Source organism: Diprion similis, chromosome 8, assembly GCF_021155765.1.
Source record: "Diprion similis isolate iyDipSimi1 chromosome 8, iyDipSimi1.1, whole genome shotgun sequence".
NCBI classification, from domain to species: domain Eukaryota; kingdom Metazoa; phylum Arthropoda; class Insecta; order Hymenoptera; family Diprionidae; genus Diprion; species Diprion similis.
The window spans coordinates 23,495,332-23,519,810 of NC_060112.1; the positions used below are offsets into that span (position 1 = coordinate 23,495,332).

Genomic DNA, 24,479 nt, shown 5'->3' on the forward strand with positions numbered 1-24,479 from the left:
GAGAAAAGCCAAGTTTCTGTGAGAATAAAGTATACCAACGAGATCATACCGAGGAACATGACGATCGGCTGGTATATGGAACTGCGTGAAGTGTTTCGAAAGATTTTTTTGGTAGAGCAGGGGGGGGGGGGAAGAGTTGTGCGAATTGTGTGAGGATTAAGGTTCAGTTAAATACCGCAAAAATGCGAAGGTAGCGAGGGGATTCCCATGCCTTATTGCCACAATAAGTTGCTAGGTATTTCCCAAGGGGCAGAGAGCCGCAGTGTAAGTACGCTAGCTAAACGCATCTCATCCCCTTCCCGGCTTTCCATGGAAGTTGGAACGAACAAGGAAGGAATCAAGATGGCGTCCGGCTCGGGCCCCACGGTTGGATCCGTGGCAGTTGTTCGACGGGCCCCGTTGGTGCGACACGCTTGTCGTCTCCTCGGGTTATAAGTGCGTGCGTCAGTTAGTTTGTTTGATTTGTTTTTGTTTTTTTCTCCTCCCAACTTCATCGACACTCTTCGACCGATGTAACAACGACGTAAAGAAGATAACCGCGTTTGTGTCTTTTGCTGGAATACATAGAGAAAAATATCTTGGCGCGTCTCCTCTGAGCTGTAAGGATACCCTCTAACATTTTACTACAAGTATTTTACTATTTCCTCTAGGCTTTTACCTCTCTATCTCTCTCTCTCTCTCTCACGATCTTCCGCTGTTTGCCGTCTCAGTCTTGAATCATTTGTTTTGTTCTGTTTTATCAACGGATACGCGACGCTTCTTGCGTCGATTCTCATTGCTCGCGAAGGAGACAGACAAAGAGAAGTGAATTTAGACAATTCACACCGGCCGGCGTGCGGCATCAGTCGTCTCTCTTTCTCTCACACTCTATCTCTCTTCAATTTGCTTTCTTCTCTCGTATATACATATTCTCTCGAACCGACAGACGACCCTCCCTCGCCTTAGGATTTGGATGCCTGCCTTTCTGAGTTTACACAGCGATACAGAGGCGAGCAAACCGGTCACCCGGTTATCTTGAAAGTCATATATAAACGACAATTGATTCAATTCCTAGAACTGAGGGTAACGTTGAGATTGAAGTTAGCCACGTTATCGTAACGAAACATGGAGAGAAAATGACTATTTTCATATTTTTACAATAATATATATATATCATTGCATAATATGTTTTGTTTTATAAATAGCGGTTTACCGAATTTCAAACGGTTCCAAAATTGCGATATAACGGTTTTTTCTCACCACGAATCGGTACGTTACTAACGGTAACATAACTAATTACGGTAACGTGACTAACTTCAACATGATGCGGACACTCGATGATTCGCCGAACGTCGAGTCAACATTCGGGACAGTGAAAATCGTGCAATCGGTCTGATAAGATTCCACGGAACGTTAAACTTGGACAATATGAGAAATAAATATTGTCATTACGTTACAACGTAACGCAAGTGCAGCAGATCGTACGACTGTGTTATAAAGGTCGCGACGCCTACGAATTTCGCGATTGAACAGCGACGGGCTGCGTCCCACTTATTAATTGTTAGTTCCTGGAATGCTGACACATGGTTCAAGCAATGACAGGACGGAAATGATCGATTTGGTATTTTCGAAATCCCGATTCGTCAATGGTCGACTAAACGTTTTCCAAATAGATCGAAAACGGAGTTACTAAAATAGACCTTTGCTGTCTGAACCCTTGCATCACGTGATAAAGAATTGCCTTAGAATGGAACGTGAGCATGAACAGAAAAATGAAACTTACAAATTTACAAATCAGATATAGACAGCTTCTGGTTAAACCGTTACATTCACTACGAATCGAGGTATTATCATACACATTTCTTCACATGTACATTCCGTAGTATGCGCGTGTGGAATTTGCATAATGCTCCTTTTTCTCACATTTGATTGATGCAAACTCCGTGGAAACCACAGCGTAAACGTTTCCAAGTTCGGGCATAATGCGATAAGTAGAATATGTCGAATCGGAATTATTGTTATTATGGTACTTTTTTTCTTGAATAAAAGTTACTCCACTTCTGTCACGCGATTCTAGAAAGGGAAATCAGGTTCGTTGACGAATGAATTTGAAAAACTATAAAACAGTAAGATACCGGTCGGTAAAACAGGGGCCCAAAACGCCGCCTCAAACAAAGGTCGATAAAATTCCAGCCGGAATGTATAATTACGTTAGAAAAATCTGTTCGCCACATGCGGAGAGCGTAAAACCGTCGTTGGTTTATTAGTGCCGCACTGCAGACGTAAATATACTGTTTTAAACATACATATTGCAAACATCTGCGATTATATGACACGAAATTGAATGTGTTCTGCGGTATGTTTATCAAGCACGAGCTCTGTTCCATTTCGACACGTTTATGCTTCAACGATATTACAGTTCGATATTTAACTGTACCTAGAAGTAGAAAATTTTCGTTCACTTTCTTCACTGTAAAATCATTTAGTAATGATAATTATGTTCATATCTTCCTGCCAGCTGCGCGCAGCATATTATCAGGGACGACATTTTTCCGAGGTTGAATCATCTCGCGGTGAATTCTGACGTAGATATTCAGAAGTTGTTGCTATAGCAGCAGCAGCAGCAGCAGCAGCAGCAGTTTATATCCTTTCACTCGAGGTACGTTTACATCGCTATTATTATAATACCGCGCTTTGTTCTTAATGCAGACAACAGGAGATGATAAGTTACATACCTAAGCGGTAACATTTTCAACCAGATTCCACAGCGGATGGGAAAATTCATTATATTTTGATCAGGGCGTGACTTGAGAACAACGACGCGCGTTATTCCCGTAGGCAGTTAGGAGTAAAGAGTATGCGAGTAAATCCCGATGATGCGGTGATCGAAGGCGGAAAAGTCTGAACGTTGCGCCAGTTTTTTACAGATAATATAAAGAATTCTGCAGGAATATAATACGATTTACGATCTTTTCTTTTATATTATTTTTCTTTTCTTATTCTTACCGCGAAAACGTTTGTACGAAAGAATTAGAATTTTCTCTAATATTATAATAATGAAATATCGCGAAGCGAGAAAAATTATTCGTTGTAGCGCTAAAAATCGTCTCATAGTAGAAATATTTTTAGTCTACGGGGAGTATAATATGATGAATGAAACAACGACGAATGGTCTACTAAAAACCCGCTGATTGACCCCTGGATAAAGGCATGCGCCTTGAGTCAACTTGTACCAATTTACTAAATAACGAAACTCCACATACATGATGATACGTAGACACGTTAAACGCGTGGTCGTGTAACAAGTTTCATCGTCAGACTCCCTTATTTGACAGGTCTGTCTATGCGGTAAATTTTAAAAATCCAAACATCGAGAAACTAAATGTACGTTATACAAGATGGTTGTATCCTCTTATGACACAGGACGATATGAAAAGTGATATTCCGTTCAACTATATAACGTTGTGAGACTCGGTGACTCTACGTCTCAATTTCTAGTTTCACGATTCTTGTTTCAGGATATAAAAACGACCGAAAATGGCGGTCTTCAGCATGGTCTCGGCGGTAGCCGGGTTCGTCAAGGTTCGATACTTGATCGACAAAGCTATAATCGACAATATGGTGTTTCGGGCCCACTATCGAGTCACCTCTGCAATTCTGTTCGTCTGTTGCATCATCGTCACGGCGAACAGTTTGATCGGTGAGTAAATTTCGCCTTTTTTATTTCTAGTGTTACCAAATTGAATATTTCATTAACAACTATACGTTCCTCGAGGTTTTTTGTAATCGTTAACGATTTAAGTGAACGATTTCCATCAATTTCATTTTCAATCCTCTCCAGGCGATCCGATAAATTGTATATCGGACCCGTCGGTTCCGTCACACCTAGTGAACAACTACTGCTGGGTGATGGTCACCTACACTATTCCTGAGAGCAGCTTGAAGCCTGTACACCCGGACACAGCGCATCCTGGTGTCGGTCCAAACACGGGCGATAAAAAGTATCATTCATACTACCAGTGGGTCCCTTTCATGCTATTTTTCCAAGGAGTATTATTCTACGTTCCACATTGGATGTGGAAACAGTGGGAAGAGGGCAAGGTCAAAAATATATCCGAGGGAATCCGTGGCGCGTTGGTGGAAAACAAGGACGAACGATTAGTCAGGACCAATCGGCTGGTACAATACTTGTACGAAACTCTACATCTGCACAACAGTTATGCAGCCGGATATTTCTTCTGCGAGGCGCTTAATTTTGTCAACGTGGTGAGACTTCTTACTATTTTTTTCCCTTTCCTTTCTTTTTACATTTATATAATACTTGACTTTGAAATCGACACTTGGAACAAGCTAGATGCTAGATTTATGAACAATTTTCAATTTGGGATTGCACGTAATTTAAAATTGCTTTTTGGTTCTTTCACAGGTTGGGAACATATTTTTCATCGACACATTTCTGGGCGGTGCGTTTTTGACTTTCGGAACGGAAGTGATTTCGTTCAGTAACTTGGATCAGGAGAAACGAAGGGATCCGATGATAGAGGTATTCCCGCGCGTGACAAAGTGCGATTTCCACAAATTTGGTCCGTCCGGAAGCCTTCAGAAATTGGATTACCTCTGCGTGTTGGCCCTGAACATTCTTAATGAAAAGATATACATCTTTTTATGGTTCTGGTTTATCATTCTGGCCATTTTCTCTGGAATCGCTCTCCTCTACAGCATGGCTATTGTTTTACTACCGAGCACTCGCGAAGCCATATTGAAAAAGCGTTTCAAATTTGGAAGCTCGGCCGAAGTCAACGCTCTTATCAGAAAAACTCAGGTGGGCTTTACGATTGCTAGTTTCTTTTTATATTTTTCTTTTATAAAATATGCGCTCGCATAATTAACCCATTGCCTATGTTTTCAGGTCGGAGACTTTCTGCTACTCCATTTCCTCGGTCAGAATATTCACCTCTCAATATTCAGAGAAATTTTGGATGAATTATCGCGTCGTTTGCACCTAGGATCTAGCAGCGGAGCTTCACCAACCTCTGTGCCATCGGCTCCGAGCACTTTAGAAATGTCTCCTATATACCCGGAAATAGAAAAGTTTGGCAAGGACACGGAAATCTAAACCATGTGATAAAAATTGTTAAGGTAAATTGATGCGAGAAGAGTTGCCTGCTTCTTTTTCTCATTTTCTTGGGAAGCTGAACGAATTTTTTTTCAATCAACTTCGAACTATACTTATATTATTATACACTATATATGTATATATATATATACATACATATATATATATATATATATATACACATTGATTTCAAATTCAAACATATATTTTCTTCAGTTCGAGTTTTCTCTTACAAATCAATTATTATACGTATCGCCTGCGCAGGCGATACGTGCTAATTAAATAGGGCTGTATCGATTAGATGAGTCTATAAATGATTTCGATTTAATTACATTTCATACGATCATTGATAACGATAAACGAATATGACTTATTATTTTGTTAAGATAATTATCTTTCTTTGAAAACGTTCGATGAACCGTTATTTTTGTAGAAACTACTTTCTTACTCGGTTTTTCAATTGAAACGCCGTAAAGGTGTCTCAATAACTTTTGCGATTTCGTCCGCTTTACGTGTTTGGTAGGAAGAAAATACGACGTTTCGTTAGGATATAAATGCTGTAGTTACTTCATCTCATCGTTGCTAAACGATTTTTTATATTTTCAATAGGTGATAAGAGCGAGGTGAATGAATGATTAAATGCTCCCGAATACATCAATAATTTGTTTAAGATGATGATGATGTATGGGCGTGTGTCAATAATAAAAAATAGATCGCGATGTGAAAGTGTAGAAAGAGAGTGAAAAAAAAAAAAGAAATTAAAAACTTTTTAAATCTAAACATGACGTCGACTATATCAGGCGTGCAACGAATTTCGTCCTGAGTGCATTATAAAATGTTGCACTAAATTAATTCAGTTCCTGTCTTCGGAACAAAAATGTTTATATTAAAACATCGTAAATATCATGTTTATAAGTTTGTCAGAGTTATCAGAAATTTTCTTTAATTTAAGTTCATCCAATCATCACTTTGACACTTTATCATTTACTTAATAGTGTATCAAAATGAGAAGCGCATACTCCTGTAATCCATTACAAATTGTACATTTTTCAAGTGTCGCCTAAATACTCCAGGCTAATTTCAACTGCGAAGGATAATAATTTATTCTAAAATATTGGTATTAAATTTACCAGTGTATGCCTTATTTATGGGTAATTTGCTCGACGGTTTGTTTGTCATTTCAATAGATTACCGAAGATGTATTTTCCTTTCTTAGATCAGTTCTGCCTTATAATTTTCAACGATAATCATCATTGTCATCAAACCTCACGTATAATATCTGATAAATATCCACAAATGGAAGGAAAAAAGTATTAACCGTTTTCACAGTATACGCGATATAGTATATGAAAGTATTATGCATTACAAAATATATTGCCAACGGGCAATTGTACTTCTGTAATTCGGGATAAACGGCATACTATCTACTGTGACTGACCTGGATCGATATATATATATATTATTAGAACCTGTTTTTCATTTTTACGTGAACCGTGTACTCACGTAAATCTCATCTGAAGCGTTATAGCCCGTAAAAAGTATGCAACTTTATGCTTTAGATAAAATTTACGATGTAATTCAACAATTCCTTGAGAATAACATGAATACAGTTTTGTTTTTTCTCGTTGCCTTTTTGTTTTTTGTTGTTTTTTTTTTTTTTCAATTGTTGATTGAATATTACTTTGGAATTTTCCTCAATTTTTATATATAACAACTTAAGCAGGTTTTTGTGTCCATGAATTTTTGTGTTTTTTTTTACGTTAAACAACGAATCTAGCTAAACAAACACAGAGAGAAGAATACTACGATTATTTTTTTAGCAATTAGATTATATAAGGATACGTCTTCTTCATTATACGAGTGATATATTTAGGTAAATGTAGTTGATAAAATAAAACTCAATGAAGAGAAAGGAGTAAAATAAAATCAGAGAAACATAATCGATTAGGTAACACGGAATTACCCATATCGAACAAGTTTCGTATAGAATTTAGTGAAATTAGAGTATGATTTTTTTTATATTTTACGCGCGGAGAGAACAATTGTAATACTATAATAACGCTCACTTGTAAAAATCGCACAGAAAGTGAGAGAAAGACTGCCAGTTTGTGCGACGCCCTAGATAGCTATAGATATTATATTACAAAAGTATACATATTGTAATAAAACGCCGACAAACGAATGAGAAATCAAATAAATAAGGAATAAAAAATTCAATAAATATAATGCTTATAAACTTATCGATGTTTTATTTCTTCCTAATTAGTAATAATTCAATTGGAGCGGATAAGCGGCGGATCGATTTTATCTGCTGTAGTAAAATAATATGAAAAGAAATATCGACTCACCGATTTCCCCAGTCCACTTTGTTGATTATTCGTAATTTCAGCTCCCGAGTTTGATCGCTTGTCAGTGTGCCGCCCAAAAGTTGCCGCCTCCATTCCAACAATTCTCGCATCACTTTTCGCAGGGTGTTGAATTTGTACGTTTCTCTTTCCTGATAATGATTGAAAAGAAAAAAAAATATATTGAATGTTTTTTTTTTTTTTTTTTTTTTTCATTTTTTGTCTCGTCAAGTAATAATTCGTGGCATAAATAAGGATGTTAATATAATTTAGGATGTTAAAATTGATTATATGTATAATAACAAATGGATTTAAACTGGCCATGAGCCAGGTTCCAAGTTTATTGAGAAAAAAAAGAATAATATCCAATTCGAATTTCGAATTACAAATTCAAATTCGTGGTCAAGGATTTTAAAGCCCTTTGGTACCATATTACATGAAAATATGACGATTTTTTTTTATTTTGAACCACTAACGGATCCACCATTACGAATTTTGAAAGTCTGACCCTGGATTCGGTATCGGCGATCTAAAAAACCTCCGCCTACCAAATTGTAGCAAAATCGGAATGTTTTTAGACTTTTTTCCACCATATCATATCGCCATTTTGGATTTCGCAAATCCTGACCTCAGACTCGTAATCAGCCATCGAAAAAACCGACGAGAATTAATTTTCATCAAGAACCGAATGTTTTAGTTTTTTTTTTTTTAAAGCTTATTGAATACGCCAGACTTAAATTTTACGAATTTGACCTTAAATTCATAATTAGTGACTGAAAAAACCTCACGATAGCAATTTTAATTAAAATCCATTCTTCCATTCTCAAGATATTATGATTTTTATTTGATTTCTTGGAATTTTGTTGTTCAAATAATTGAAAAAGTACTGAACCGTTCAAAGCCAAAATTAAATCAATTCTAAGTTTGAAAAAGCCGCGTCGATTGAGATCAAAATGATTGAATTCCGGTAACTCTTCCTCGATATATCGTCGGACAAAAAAATCGATCACATATCCATCCGAAAATGATTAGAAGTGATTCTCTGAACTTGAAAACGTGAAGATTTAGTGAAAACTGAACTTTACATTTTCGGGATGATTACAATAACTTCTTTAATTCACTGAAACCAGAGAAACGGGAAATTGAAAATTTCCACGTACCACGTATAGTCTTTTCCAAATTCCTCCCCATTCTCTGAGTACCAAAGTAACTTCTCGAACAACAGGGTCCTCCAGAGGTATAACCGATTCGAATAATCCCTCATTCTCAATTTTGCAAGCTTTCAGCTGTACGTAAGAGCTTGGAAAAATCCCTCTGACCGTACGATTTTTCGTTGTGAATCCCCGAAACCATCCTGAAAACACAATGATTTTAAACATATTTTATTTATTTATTTATTATACATAACTGAGTAACTTGCAAATCAACTATATATATACAATTACAATTCGTTCACCAATCAATCACTCTATTCTGTTTCATATATCTAAAAATTTCTGATGCCAGGATGTATCAAGGTTTTTTCTGCGCAACATAATTCTCCTCAACTTACCAGCGCATTCCTCCAAAATCTGGACAGTCTCTCCAATTTCCAATGGCAAACCATACCGCGTGTCTCCTCTCCAGTTATAGAGGGCTGAAAATTCATAGAAAGAAATTGAATTTCACTATTCCAATATATAAAAATATATAAAAATAATCATAATTATTTGTACTTCGTTTTGGCATTAAAATCATCACGAGTGTAGATAAAAAAAAAATCACAGGTGCTCTTTTGAACGGGTATGGAAAGATGAAAGAGAGAAAAAAAAAACTTAACCAAATCAAAAATAATCAGACTTAACCACACGTCGAGTTGGCATAAGATTCTCCATGATGCAGAATCGTCATTATAGCTGACTAAGAAATTGCGGCGAAGATAACGAATATGATTATCGAATGAACAAAGTAGAGACAATCACAAAGGCGAATATAATAATAACAATCTTTAACTGGTAAAAGTGTAATGATACAACGAGCCGCGGTTTTGACTCACATTTTATATCTACAGATAGAGAAAGATCATTTTTTTTTTCAACTTATATATATTTCTTTACATAAAATTATTGTTGTTATTATTAATATATGTATATATATATATATATTTATTTCTTCCGGGAACGCTTGACGTGATAAGAACTAAAGTCACCGGAAACGCTTAACAATGCGCGTATGACACAGGCTTCCTGCCTCCGTCGCTTCTACGCGAGATGCATCTCAATGAGCGCAACCCGATATGTGCATGTGCGACACGTACACGTCGATATACGTGTGAAAATTTTACATACACATATATATATATGCATGATACATATACATGCACACATTGTGTCATGTATGTACATTGCAGTAGCAGTAGAGCTGGTATAACATTCCACGTTCTTTTGCTACCGCGAGTTTTTCTCCCTCGTTGAATGATGTGACTGAACTCTTTTTATATATATATATATATATATCTATGTACCTCTCTCTCTTTCTCTCACACACTTTTTTTCTTTACATCTCTTCGTAACGTTACATGCCACAAAGTCTACGAGATTTTATTAGCGTCAATTAAGGAATTCGCAAAGACTCAAATTTTTCCAAGAATTTTTCCCCGTATTCACGGAACTCTTCGATCATCACGTTTCGCTCTATTGGAAAAACAAACTTGATATTGACAGTGTTGGAATTTTTTTTCAGTTTTTAACAGAAAATGAAAATTTAGATTCGTTATCTTCTTTTAGAATTAATTATGATCATTTGCATGTCATATTAGTGTAATAATCGAAGCGTTATTAATTCACTCGATAATTTATCAGGCTTAATGGATTTAAAAAGAGTATATCGTATCGGTTTTTTATCGTCTATAATCTCAGAACGATGTATTCTTTTAATTTCTTCCCTGTTTTTATTCCACCGCATGTACCAACAATTTATGAACTAAACGTGGGTGAGTTTTTTTCTTTTTCTTTTTACTACAGACCAAATTAACCAAACTGTTATACAGCTGGTGTCCTTAATTTATACCTACGCAGAATTATTACGTTTTATATATATATGTGTGTGTGTGTGTGTGTGTCATAGAACACAAGTGTAATTATAATTGTTTTGTATGAAAACGTGTGAAGATTTTCATGCGGAAAGAAAACCTTTTTTCACAACTTTGTGTCTACGAAAATACCTAAAATTTTTTCTTGCATGGTTGAAACCGTCCCGAGGAAAGTTTGGAATTTTGAAATTCTCGTAACAATGACAGAGCTTTGTTTCAAGTTTTCCCATTTTCTTGCGTGCGTCGCCGCGACCGGAAGAAGGCTTTCAAACACTTGCGCGGCCTTAATCCCATATAAAACACGTGCAAAGTTCGCGCAAGAGCCCGACAAGAAGAAAAAGAAGACGAAGAAAAAGAGGAAGAAGTAGTGGTGGTAGTAGTAGTAGTAGAAGTAGTAGTGGCAAGAGGAACGACTGCTCACAGCTACGTATGAAAAGTACTTTCTACAGCGTCTGCATTTTTGCGTCAAGTGCGAAGGGTTGAAGTTGCGAATTTGAAAAGTTCCAAAAGCGCCAAATTCCCAATTATTTGGTGACGAAACATAAAGTAAAGAAATCAAACTTTGACGAACCATCAAACTTGCGAATGGTTCGAAACCCGTTGCTCAAAGTTCCGAAAGTTTCAAATTCGAAATTTCAACTCCGGCCCAAAATGGGACACAAACGATACTGCTAAAACAATTCTTTCGGTTTGCAGGCCGTTCTTTTTTACCTTAATTTTTCGTTCTAATAAGATTCTATTGATATATATACACATTTTCAATGAGAAAAATATGCTTGATTGTTTTTCATCATTCAGTTATTACATGTTAAAAAAAAAAACAGAAAAACAAGGAATATAAGATTTCCTCTGTAATATACAGAGAGGAAGTTCTACTTCCGAGAGGGAAATAAAAAATTCATTTTCATACATACAATGAATGAAAAAAAAAAAAACAGCAGCTGCTGATTTTGCAAACAGTGTAATCAAATTACCGCAAATAAATTTTTCGCAATTAAACATTTTCGCTTATTAATATACCGCGACATCAACAGAATGTGGCTGCAGATCACATCAGAAGTCACGTATATAGTCTGCTGCCTGATAAATGACACTATCTTATTGTTAGTGAGTATAAATACAAATGTGTGGTCACTTTCAACACAAAAAACTTCGAGTACAAAACTCGGTATAATATTTTCTTTTTTCTTTAGGCCGTTGAACATCTCGCAAAGAAGATGCCGAATTGACGGATGCAGGGAAAAATTCAGGACGCAGATGAACAATAAATTATATTTTACTACAATTACAAATACAGCAATTTTATTGTTTATTCAGATCTGGATATAATAAATTATTTTTTCACGAAGCGATAGTTTTGTATACCGATGCATATACATTTGTAAACACATCTCAAGGTTACTCATGCGATTAAGGTTATGTACTACTCCTACCTTTACCGACCGAGCAAACTCACCATTTTTCTTCCCATAGTATTAAATAAAGAAACGAACGGCAAGGGTTCAAATTTCGACGTTGCTTCGCTCTTTTGAAGTGGAATTCAGTAAAGTTACTCATATATCGTAAATAAAATCATCGAAAAAATGTGTGCGTTTTAGACTCGTGTTACCATTCCAACATTTCCTGCATTTCAGCGGGCAAAAAGTGCATAGCTGAGATATTTTTCGCAATTCCGTAAAGAATGCGGAGTAAAACGAGACGTCGTAAGACTGTTTTCATGGAATATTGAAGTGGCTAGATGAGAACTAGAATTTACAATAATTTCGTGAATAAAAGATGCTCTCACGATCACAAAAAAGGGTGAGTTTACTCGGTCGGTAAAGGTAGGAGTACAACATGACCTTAATAACTATGCGTACAATGAAGATAAGCCGGAGTCTGAATTATTACATATATATATATATATATATAAGAACACGATGATGAAGTTAACTCGCATGGTCACTTGGATGGATTTTTATCAAAATAGTTATCATAAATTTACAGAGATAGTAAGACGCGATCAGATACAATCGTTTTATTACATTAATTACAATTTTAATCGTTCTTATATTAATAGTTCGGTTAGTCGCGATGATGGATAAGAAAATTCCGTTAAAAAAAGTGAAGAAAATTAAGAAAAGAAGCAAGGAATCGAAGAAACGGATCGAGACGTCTTGAACAATATTTACCGCGTATTACTCGAACGATAATTCGAATGTATAACAAGGAGTTTTGGATCAGCATGTATGTACCTGTACTCGGCGTAAAGATAAGATTGTTGTAACTCTGACACCTACATTCGACACCTTTTCCCATCACAATGGAAGTTTAAAGTACACACTCGTGTCGTTGTTCGACTAGTTCGACGCCTTATCTTTTATACAAACACGATATTGTTGAGTTCGTTCGTTCATTCGTTCATTCATTCATTCGTTCATTCATTCATTCATTCATCCATCCATTCGCTCATTCACAGCCATCGGTGCGGTGTCTTTGACCATTGACACGTGACAGCTTTGTGATTGTATGCACTGTGAACGTGCGCATAGAACGAGAATCGGAAATTGTACCTTCCTGTACGATTAAGTCACATATTGAACTGAAGTCGGACGTTTTATCGATTATGGCCAGGGCTGTCAATTTATGTATCCCAAGTTTTTGTTGACGCCGTATTTTGATATCGAAAGAATAAGAATCTTGTGAAATATTCAACCTCAAATCTCACCATTTCGTGCCTTAGAATTATCCCTTACCAAGTTCCATTTTACAAGCTTCGGGAAAAAACCTTCTTATTTATGGTTGTTTTTTGTTTTTTTTTTTTAATTTTTTTAATCAGGCTTGTAGATCGATTGAAATTTCAGGGAGGAATAGGATGTCAAATCGCTTATGGCCTTGTTTATTTTCAAAGCAAATTAAAATACCGTCTTTACGCTTATTGAACAAAAGGCCCGTGTTTATAAACTGCACAAGATAAAGAAAAAAGAAACAACGTCGACTAATGTACCAGCAGTATTTTTCAGTACATAAAATTTGGAGCAATTATACCGTTAAATGTTTAGCAAGAATTGTGATAAAATCTGTTTACATACCGAATCGTAAATTTCTGTCCAATTACTGTAATTATAATACACAGATACCCTATATCTACTAATGAAAAATATTGCTGCATGCATAACAACTCAAGAGGAGAATTAATCAAGACTGTATGTGACATTTTTTTCAAAGAAAAAGGCTTTGCCACATACATACTTTCAAATGTATCAGTCAATCAAAAATGCAATTTTTTGTTTTTCTTTTTCAAGTTCTTTTGGCATTTTACAGCCTTTTTTTTTTAACTCTCCTCTTCAATTATAAGTATCGCTGTAATTAGCGTCAGCTCTGCAATTATAATTCACGTTCTTCCTAGCCGGACGAGCTTTACTAGCGATGTTAGAATTCGAGTTCTGAGCATTACATCCTTTGTACAGTAAAAGGGAATGGATGGATGCCCATGCCGGCAGGGGGTCCAAAATGACGGGTGACGGTCCCCCACGTCGAGAATGAGACTCAGGTCTGGTCGTAGGGTGCCATGCATGGGGGTGTGTATTGTGTATGTTGTGCATAAGGGTGGTCGGAAAAAAATCATTTCCGATTTTTCACCATGAAACCCCCTAAAAAGTTTTTTTCAGCTTCGAAGGAAGGTTCTGTCAAAAGAAGAGCGTTCTACGTTACGTGGAAGATTGCGTTCAGTTGATTTTTCATTGTTATAAATTTGTTCAATTTATGAAGTATCGTGAATAAAAGTTTTTTTTTTTTTTTTTTTTTTTTTTTTTTTTTTTTTTTTTTTTTTTTTTTTTTTTTTTTTATTGCGTACATAGATCATAATATCGATTTACGTTGCAAAGAAGAACTACACTTGTATAATAAAAACTCTAGTTTTAAAGTTTTTCATTATTAATTCAATCTCATAAATTAATTATAATTCAATGACAAATTTTAATTTTGGAGAATGAGATTCCCGAATGATGTATCGTTGTGTTATGTCGAATATATAAATCTCTGGAAAAAAAAAAAGTAACAATTGAAGCGAGATTAATAAAAAATCTTTTCTTTTAAGCTAAATATTTTTTTCCGAAACACCCTACTGTTATACATATCAGGGAGAGAGGAAATTTCCCAAGTTTTCCCGGGTACCCGGGCCTCGGGAATGAAATCAATAACTCCCTTCGCTTTTCGAGAATGAAACAGAGAGCGTCGTCGTCGCCGAGGGGAGTCGAACCTGGCTGGCTGCTGCTGCCTGTCGGCGTAGGAGGGTTGAATGGACCTCCGTGTAAAGGGGAGCGGTTTAAATGAGCCCAGCAGACGTAAACAAAACTGCCGAAAACGTAGCAGGCGTTTTAACTCCCGAGAGTCTCGATTACCCCGAGCATTTTTCGGTGCTACAATGTAGGCAGACACACACTTCGGTGCCAAATCGTCCTGGCATGGCTATTATTTTAGAAGGATGGTAATTGAAAAAGGCCGGAAGTTCCATTTTATTTATACGGACGATTTCGAGCGATAAAATATAACGCTGCAGTTATGAAAAAAAAAAAAAAAAAAAAAAAAACTGTTTTTCTACGTTTTATTTTTCGATTTTCCTCTACATCTGGTGAAACTGGTCAATTTTTTTTTTTTTTTTTTCTTACATCTTTTATTTTGAACAACGAAAAATTGTGTGGTTCGTTTCTTCGAAAAATCGTTCCTAAAATTTTCAGAATTTCCAAATGCAAAACTACTATAAATTATGTTTTTTTATTTTTTTTTTTTTATTTTTTTTTTTTTAAATCGTTATACGTAATTTGGATACGTCGAGTGTTTTTTTTGTTTGATTCTGAATCACGCCGCATAATGTATGCTACAAACATTTCGCTGAAACTTTAATATGTGAAACGATACGAAAATTAGTGTTTAAAATTTACATATTTTCCAAACATCTGACTAGATTTCTCCAGTTATCAATGTTTTCTTTTTTTTTTAGGTAAATCAAAAGTCTCAGCCTAATCTGCAATCCTGTAACTGTTTCAGTCAATCCCGCATCCCATAAAAGCCTATAAAATTTTCTTTCCTATCCAAGTGATTGATTTAGAAAATTTTTTTCAATAATTTGAAAGTTGTCTTTCGTTTGTTATAATCCTTTCGAAAACGCCTCCTAAATTTCCTCTCATATACCTATATCGTTGCAACACATATTTTCATAGTTTTACACACGCGGAGAGGGTGTATCTAATATTCTGAAAAGAGATTTCTGGTCTTTATCTTGTTCAACAGTCCTCGCAGGTATTCGTGTCATAGAATAACGATACTAAACATACTGCGCCGAGCGGTTTAAACGTAGCGTTGTAGGTGGCTAACCGAATTAGTATTTAGTGCAAGGCGCGTAGCGTAGGGACGTAGCCACGTGCGTGGAATTACAACTTGAGCGTAAAGAGAGAGAGAGAGATACTGAGAGAGAGAGAGAGATGGAATATGTATATATAATAAGGTAGGTAGGTAGGCAAAACGAAACGTTGTTGAATCAGGAATTTTGGGAAAGGTCCGAAACTCGATGCAGGAAAAATATAATCTCGGGGTAAAATCTGCCTACCCCGATAAAAATTTTACGGTTATACTACGTGGAATTTGAAATAAGCTGCAGTATTAACATCCCTGCAGTCGAGTGTGAATTTCAGGGCTGCGACAATTTTGTTCAAATAAAATTCCCCAACTTTTCTCGTAAAAAAAACTCAGATTCCCTGATATTTTCCCACGATATTTAGGTAATGTTGGGCAGGTTTTATGGCCAAAATCTCCAAAGGCTGTGCCGCTTGAATATATAAATTCGGATCTTTAAAACACAAGGTATTGCTTCGTTTCACAATAATAATTAGAAATTGAATAACACAATTTCCGAAAGTTAGTTTACGTTAACTAAAATTTGAAAACAATTTATAACAAAAAAGTGCGTTTGTCCCTAAGGCCCATCATAATTCCGTGACTATTCTCGGTTTTCCCGGTTTTCCTGGAATTTCCAACGATTTCGGGGATCTTCGATCCCCGTCTATTATTTTGCACCGGGATTTTATCCAGCTTTCTTCACTGCTGCGTGCAGATACTACGCTTTTACCGTACGCTGCAGATTTTCGCGTGAAAGTTTAAAAATATCTCTCCAAAGTGTTTCGTTGGCACGCAGCTGTTACACGGTATGCGTTTCGGCGGTGTATGGAAATTACACTGCATGCATTATACAGTTACATTATACGTAGATTCCAACTCACACGCGGTGGAATTCGACGACGCATTTTATAATTATCATTTGCAAATGATGCAATTTAATCGTGATCAGGCCTAATTTCTTTTCGACAATATTTCGCATACGATATATAAGTATATGCACGCTCTACTGACGCGTGTATATATATATATATATATATATGTATACGCAAGATTTTTCTCTTTTCTCTTTTACTCGATTCTCTTCACCTGATCGTAAGTTATTCTCTCAAATGACGACGCGGATTCTCAACTTGAACTTTGTGAATCCAATGACAAAGAAATGAATGAATTTTTATTTCGCAAACAACAACTAATTACGGTTGATTCATCTGTTCTCGGTGCTTTGAGAGGAATATTCGCAAGAGTATAGGGACTACAAATTTCCTCACACCCGACATGCTTGAGTGGAAAACGAAAAGATTTGGTATCGATGGAATAGAACGCGTTTGAATCGTAGTCGAACGTCACTTATCCAGTCAGAAAAACAAGAACACGAGTGCCAATACCCTCTACTCGATTTTAAAGCTTCTGAATGAAGTTCCCTGACTGCTTTTTCTAGGGCTTCAAGCTTCAAACCCTTGTAGCTTCTGGCTCAGTGAGTAAACAAGATTCAACGAATCAGCGATAATGAATGGTGCCTGACCTTGCCCATGCAGTATTCCGTTGAACGGAAATGCACTCCTTACGATTAGCCTCTTATCTGGCTAACAATAAACCTACTTCTGTCCGTCTTAGGTGGCTTAGAACTATGACGTAGGATACGATTGATACGAGATACATGTGTACAGAATTTGAGAGAAGTTTGACAATCTGATTAGGTATGTCAATGGCTCTTCATCAGCTGCGGATGATGAGAAAAACGTAATCTTCTAGTGGTTTTTCCAGTAGTAGAAGATAAGATAACGTTATTGTAACGCAACATTGTGAAACAATCGCTGTTTTCTTATTTTGAAAATGATTTTCGATCATACTAAAGTTAGTAACGTTATCGCAACGATTCACGCTGTGGAAAAAGCGTTATTTTGCGATTTTGGAATTGTCTGAAATTCGGTAAACCGTAATGAAAAAAAACCACACTAATATTTCAAAAACTTAGGCCTTTCAAAATCATTGCAAAATAAGGAAAAATACTGATTTTTGCCCCAATGTCTCGTTACGATAACGTTGCTAACTTCAGCCTGAAGATTTTTGAGGAACTAAGATCGTGAGATCGAGTTTGTTTTGTTTTATCGCGATTAACTAAATTTCAAAGTATTCCAAAATCGCGAACTAACGGTTTTTCCTCGGCATGAATCGTTACGATACGCCGCCAACTTCAGCATGATGACAAGCGAGCTCGCAAGTTTGTACGATAATCGCGTGGCCCGGAAAAACACACGCTACCGAAATGATTAATGCAATTACGTGCGCGATAGCGATGGGAAGCCCGGCTTGATATACGAGTGTATTAAATTCGAACGAGTGGTCGGGTACATTGTGGAGATGAATTGCGGCGAGTTCGAGCAATTGCAATGATAATTCGAGCCTGAAGAGCAGCAGAGGTCGTCTCTCTCGTCGGAGGCGTTCGATCAATGGATGAATGGGCTTCTCGCGTGCACGAATACGCACACGGGGAGAATTTACGCACACGCGAGTCTAGCGTGCGGCTAATCCGTCCGTACGAGGTGACGTGACGATTTTCTGTCTGCGGAGATCGTTACGTCTAACGTCCTGGTCGTCGAAACCAGGGGATGGAGATGAGGATGAGGACGGGATGAATTTCGATTCGCGGATGTTTAAAATTGCCGAACTCTATAATACCGACGGGAATCGTTGAAACAATTGACAGCTCAGCGTATCCGGCCTGCCTATCTGTCTTCGTCTGTTCCGTATGTCGTACTGTGTACGTATGTACGGATCTTTGACAGTTCGAACTGGACGAACGAACGCGTCAAGGTTTTGTTGCACTGTTGTTACACTTACCAACGCCATACTTCGTCGTCTTGGTCGGTGTCCACATCTTGATACTCGATATCGGACAGGCTACATCCTTTATCTTCTAGCTTGTTACGAACATTTTTCTACCGTGTTATTCTATCACGCCGATATTACCCTCCCGAGATATTCGAAAACACAAACATTGGGTGTGTGCTGCTGCCACACACCACGCAGCAGTTGCCCCTCGGCTCCCTCCGCTTAGCTCGAGGATCAACCGTATGCCCGAACAATTCAACAATGTTGCACTCGCGCTCCAAGATGCGGCAGCACTGACTTATCCCACTAGATTCGATCCTCTCGTGCTGCCATCCCTCGCTTCATTGAACAACCAGCGTCATTAGCTTCGTGCGTGGAATTCGAAGCGCAGGAGTCTGATGACTGAAGATGTTTTAATTCATTTTTCTTTTCTTTTTTTTTTTCACAAGACATTCAAACATCATCTATTTTAGAAATTTATAAACGAATAATAATAATCTAGGAACAAATTGAATTCATCTGTGACAGTGAGCCTGTTTTCTTTAATTCCTTAAACTTGGAAATTGCGATTGCATTGGTAGTCGGTTAGGGATAGAGGTGTTATTTTATTAGTAGAACCTTGATACGATTTCCACTTGCTCGCAAAAGCAGATAGGGTTTTATTGTTTGATATTTTAATAAATACATAGGGGTTCGTGTGGTATTACTTTAGGTAATAGAACTGTTGGTTATCACGATCGGAATCCCCTGGATCCCGCATTGCGTAACGATATTTACTTTATTTACAACTTTTTTGTATTTTGCTTGGTTTTTTTGTTTTCATCCTCTCATTGTTTCTTTCATGTGACGGTATTGCCTTTTAGCTAATTACGACTCGCTTACACGATATTATTACAACTCGAACTACCCAAGTGGGGCGTTCACGATCTTTCTTCACAACGCTTCGGACTATTGCCGTGTAATATTTCTTAGAAATTAATAGGCTTGCCGAAGTACGCCGCGAGATGAGCCTCTCTGAGAGCCTCCGAGCACGTCTGCAATAAAAACAAAGGCAAAATTAATTAATCGTTCCTTTCCGGTTGACGATACAAGTACGCTTTGTAATCACAGCCAATTGACGTATGAACCGTTTTACGTAACCGGTCTGTAAAGTGGTAAGTATGTTACGTACCGGATGGGCGTGACAGACTCTCGCGACGTCTTCCGCACTCGCACCGTATTCCATCGCCAGAACAGCCTCGTTAATCAGCTCTCCAGCAGCCGGGCCAACAAGATGAACCCCCAAAATCTTGTCCGTGTTACTGTCTGCCAAAACCTTGGCGAAACCGTCCGTTTCCATGTTGGTCTTAGCCCTGGAATTGGCTAAGTATGGGAACTTTCCTACTTTGTAATCGATGCCTTCTTTCTTAAGATCCTCCTCGGTTTTGCCGACCCAGCCGACTTCGGGATGTGTGTAAACGACACTTGGTACACAGTTGTAGTCGATGTGAACAGCACCTTGAAAAATATACGAGTTGATTCGGATTTACCACGATTTAGGTGATTTCTAACGATTTGCGGGTTGGATTATTATTATTTTTTCGGTAGACCAAGAGCAATTTTCTTTTTTTTTTTTTTTTTTTTTTCGACCAAATTCCAACGATTTTTCAAAGTGCAAAAGTTCCTTTACCTCCGGCGATGCCTTCTACTGTGATGATGCCTTCGTCTTCAGCTTTGTGCGCCAACATAGGTCCGTGGATGCAATCTCCGATGGCGTAGATGCTAAACAATGAGAAAATGAATAAACATTCAGTTGTGTACTTTGTTCAATATGGAATTCATGATGCGGAGAGTACACACTCACTTTGGTATGACAGTTTGGAACCTGTTGTTAACTGGGATCCTGCCTTTTTCGTCCCTTTCAATACCAATATCTTCGAGGCCAAGATTGTTGGTGTACGGTCTTCTGCCAACGCAGACAAGCAACACATCACAACCCAATTCTTCCTTTTTGCTCGGATCTTTGGCATCTTCAATGGAAACTTTGATTTCACCACCGGTTTTAGTGGCTCCGGTAACTTTGGTTCCCAACTTGAATTTCAGACCCTGTTTTCCCAATATTTTTTGTAGAGTTTTACTAACTTCTCCGTCAATGCCAGCACCACCAATTGACGTCATATACTCAACGGCTGTTACTTCTGAACCCAACCTGCAAATGTGAATGTATCGATATAATTTTTTTTTTTTTGTATTTTGTTTGTCAAGTCAAAAATTTTAGAAACCTTTAGATACAGAAATAATTAGAACATTTTGAAAGGTAATATTTGAGAGTACCGATAATAACTGCCATGGAAAAATGGTAAATACCTTTGCCAAACTGAGCCGAGCTCCAAACCGATGACTCCAGCACCAATAACGATCAATCGCTTTGGTACTGGATTTAACGATAGAGCACCAGTCGATGAAACGATTTGTTTCTCGTCAACTTCAATACCAGGGAAAGGTGTCACTTCGCTGCCTGTAGCAATCACAATATTTTTGGTGTTTATGGTAGTACCTACACTGCCATCCGGCGTTATTGCGGAAACTTGATTTTTTCCAGTTATTTTTCCATGTCCTTTAACCCATTCGACTTTGTTCTTTTTGAAAAGCCCAGCTATTCCGCTGGTCAAGGCTTTCACCACGTTCGTTTTTTGCTGCATCAGCTGGTCCAGATCCAACTTGACATTTTCAACTGTTAACATAATGAGGTAAAATAAAGTTGCGTTGCAAATAAATATTGCGACTTCCAAACCTACTGCATCAGTCGAAAATCACATGTGAAAATACCAATAGATCTTTCTTCTTTCTTTTGCAACTCACAAATAGATAACAGATGTTACCAAAATCAAAGTGTGGGAATAATCAAGGATATCAATCTTTCACAAATGTATACTTATAATCTGGAAATATGTAGAATTTCCTTGATCTTCCTAAATTTTTCTCAAGGAATTCGAAAAACTCCGACATTTTTGTCATTCTCCAAGTCTTCATAATTCTAACTAACTACTTGCCTACTATTCCACGATCCTTCAAATCTCCACTATGTGCCATATGATAATAGTGAGAATTGTTGAGGAGAGACTTTGATGGAATACATCCGACATTGAGGCAGGTTCCACCGAGAGTTGGATCCTTTTCCACACAGACAGTCTTCATGCCCAATTGGGCGGCTTTTATAGCTGCTACATATCCTCCAGGACCCGATCCAATCACTACTACGTCAGCATCGATCGAGCTGGCATACCTTCGCTGCTGAGCGACCGAGAGTACCGGATTTACAACTCGTTTGACGCATGCCGGCTGGTGTACAAAAAATTTACTATTTATTCAAAAAAACGAGATAAATTTTGACAATACATATGATCTAAAAGATAAATGTCTTGTACAAAAATGCAGCACATGATTTTCTTCCGCATGTCACGAGAGTATTTTAAAAATAATTTTCAAAAAAAAGATGGAAAATAGCAGTCGCGAAAATTGTTATTTCTAATTCATAAAGAGAATATAAAATTTTATTCGAAATTCTGCTACCTAGATATGCTGTAAAAATGTTTCACATTATGTCAGTCCAGGTTTGCTTTTTGTTTCATATAATTCAATCGTCAATTTACAGGAACAATTTTTTTCTTTGGATAACGCAAATTGAAAGACTATTCAGATTTTGAAGAAATTCAGAATATACCTTTAATATTCATTGTTTTAAAGTAATTGGAAAATAGTTGGTGGTCTTCTTTTTCATATTGTACTATAAATGTTTTTATAAGAGATGAAAAATTCATGGGCAAGATATTCGCCTTATTGGTAGGCGGAAACAACTGGATATATAGTCCCGAAAGCAAGAAAGAAGTGAAAAACCGCAGATTTTATGCAAAGAATGATTTAATTGAGGATCGAACGATGCATCGTGTGTTAAGAAAATTTGCGTAGATTCGGTAGATAATTTTCTGCCGAATACGAGCTAAACGTTAACTACACAAATGACATAACCAGGATTGCAGAGCAATGGCTTATTAGCAGACGATTGCCCTTCACGGACATGCGAAGGAGAGTGGAAGAGGTGGGCGATGAGAAATTTAGCAAAGTTAAAAGACGAATTACAATTCCTAAAAATTTTACTCATCTAATTCCTTACCCGAACGGATGTGTTTACCAGGTTCCAAAGGCTCGCCTGCATCGCAACCCTTCGTCGATATTACAAGTTGGTTCAGTCGGGGAAAAAGAGGGGTTAAACACCTTAAATAAAAGGAAAACCCCGAACACTGTGAAGTTGCAGAGGATCTCGATGTTTGAGTATCGACATGGGTTTGCGCTATTCGATACTGCGCAACTTCACGCGGGGCTATGATTGGCCCGCAAAGAGATGGTCGCACTATTTCGACCAATCACGGGTCTTGGCTGCTAGCCGCGGTGCAGGTCGCGTTGTTATCGACTGTTGAACACACCGTGTAGCATTTAAATCTCGAACGAATCAGCGGTGGCGCCAGTGTCCGCGATTTTTGATTACGTCAGTCGGCTGAATGAATCTGGCCAAATTTATTAAATCTAATTTATGACTGCCAGGCGTCAGCCATTTACCAGCGAGATTTTGAGACCATGATGTCCGAGTATTTAAGCGAATGCGAAAAGCAACGCGAGTTATTACCGCGCAACGCAGCGAAGGAAATCGCTCGTAATTGTCAAGTTCTTAAAGTTTTTCGTAACGCGGTTCATTGACTGCTTTCTACAAAGAAAAACGGTACTTTCCCCTTTATATTGCAGACAATATGGTATACGCACATTTAACGATGAAAATTATGCAGCAAACTTCGCGCTAGATTATGTGTTTAAGGAACAGGACGGAAGTAGCGAATAAACGCAAGAGGTTTTACGCTATTATCGATGAGCATTATAACGGAACGGAAAAAGAAACTACCTGGAAATAATTTCATTAGACAGTTTTTTTCAACTCACAGATTATATCGGTTCAATCGAACTCCGGATATAATTCGATTTTAAATGATGTCAAAATTATTTCATATTCGAATAATTCGATGACCCTGTAACGTCACGGACGTCGAACCAATTGGACGACATGTAGACAGTGGCTCTCATTTTGCAGAGGCGCGTAGTGTGTTCCTAAAAAGGTATATCTAATGCCGACACTGCAAATTAGCTTTAGCGCCGGTCTCCGTCACTCGTGTGACTTTTTCGCCATTTCTTATCTCTCTTGAAAGAGAAACTCACAGTACTGGCAACATATTTCGGAACACATCCCCCAATGTTGCCACAACAGTCTCGTAACTCGCATCCATGCGTTACTGACTTGAATCAGAACTATTTTCGCAACATCTTTTTTACCTCTATCGACGCCACACTCGATCTAACGAATTCAATGAAATGCCTGAAACCAACTTCAGAGTCCAGAATTGAAAAGCTCAACCGAATCAACTACTCGATAGCTACTTAAGGTCCCTGTAAGCCATGAGTTGAGAGGTTGTCTGAGGGGAGAATTTGCGATTAAAAATGCGTCGAGGTGGTCGGAAAGCTGACGTCATCGCGTGCCAAGCATCCTACAAGATTAAGGATCTTGGAATGTGATGACGTCAGTAGTCATCTTCCACGTTCTGCTACCACTGTCCAGACGTTCGATAGATACTCCGAGTCTCCGTCGTATAGCTGCGGGTTTCTCGTGACGTCGTTCACGTCAAGAGGATGTTAAGCCGTTCCTGAAAACTTGACAAGAATGAAAGAGAATTTAAAC

General features: G+C 37.6%; 3 protein-coding genes and 1 long non-coding RNA gene across 5 annotated transcripts in view; 2 read left to right on the plus strand and 2 right to left on the minus strand.

The window, feature by feature from the left end:
* LOC124410040 (dedicator of cytokinesis protein 3) overlaps positions 1-18,999 on the minus strand; it is a 31,984-nt gene extending 12,985 nt beyond the window's left edge. For both annotated transcript variants that reach the window (XM_046888153.1, XM_046888152.1), the window contains exons 1-4: positions 18,728-18,999; positions 8,993-9,076; positions 8,601-8,794; positions 7,444-7,592 (exon numbers count right to left, since the gene is read on the minus strand). In XM_046888153.1, coding sequence (XP_046744109.1) covers positions 7,444-7,592; positions 8,601-8,794; positions 8,993-9,076; positions 18,728-18,764 — 464 coding nt within the window. In that variant the 5' untranslated portion in view covers positions 18,765-18,999. The remainder of the gene's footprint in view (positions 1-7,443; positions 7,593-8,600; positions 8,795-8,992; positions 9,077-18,727) is intronic.
* Positions 357-5,832, plus strand: LOC124410047 (innexin inx3). Its single transcript, XM_046888161.1, has 6 exons — positions 357-599; positions 3,498-3,679; positions 3,821-4,245; positions 4,406-4,801; positions 4,889-5,215; positions 5,275-5,832. Exons 2-5 carry the CDS (start codon positions 3,517-3,519, stop codon positions 5,093-5,095), a joined length of 1,191 nt encoding a protein of 396 aa, XP_046744117.1. The 5' UTR covers positions 357-599; positions 3,498-3,516; the 3' UTR covers positions 5,096-5,215; positions 5,275-5,832.
* On the plus strand, positions 664-19,493 carry LOC124410051. The gene is made up of 3 exons (XR_006929560.1): positions 664-696; positions 9,841-9,843; positions 19,374-19,493. It is a non-coding gene; the product is annotated as an uncharacterized LOC124410051 (long non-coding RNA).
* On the minus strand, positions 19,342-23,028 carry LOC124410043 (dihydrolipoyl dehydrogenase, mitochondrial). The gene is made up of 7 exons (XM_046888158.1): positions 22,872-23,028; positions 21,751-22,039; positions 21,065-21,431; positions 20,562-20,906; positions 20,388-20,479; positions 19,890-20,215; positions 19,342-19,752 (listed from the first exon to the last, which is right to left on the minus strand). The coding sequence occupies exons 1-7, from the start codon at positions 22,911-22,913 to the stop codon at positions 19,687-19,689; spliced, it is 1,527 nt and encodes a 508-aa protein (XP_046744114.1). The 5' UTR covers positions 22,914-23,028; the 3' UTR covers positions 19,342-19,686.
* Positions 23,029-24,479: the final 1,451 nt, after the last annotated feature.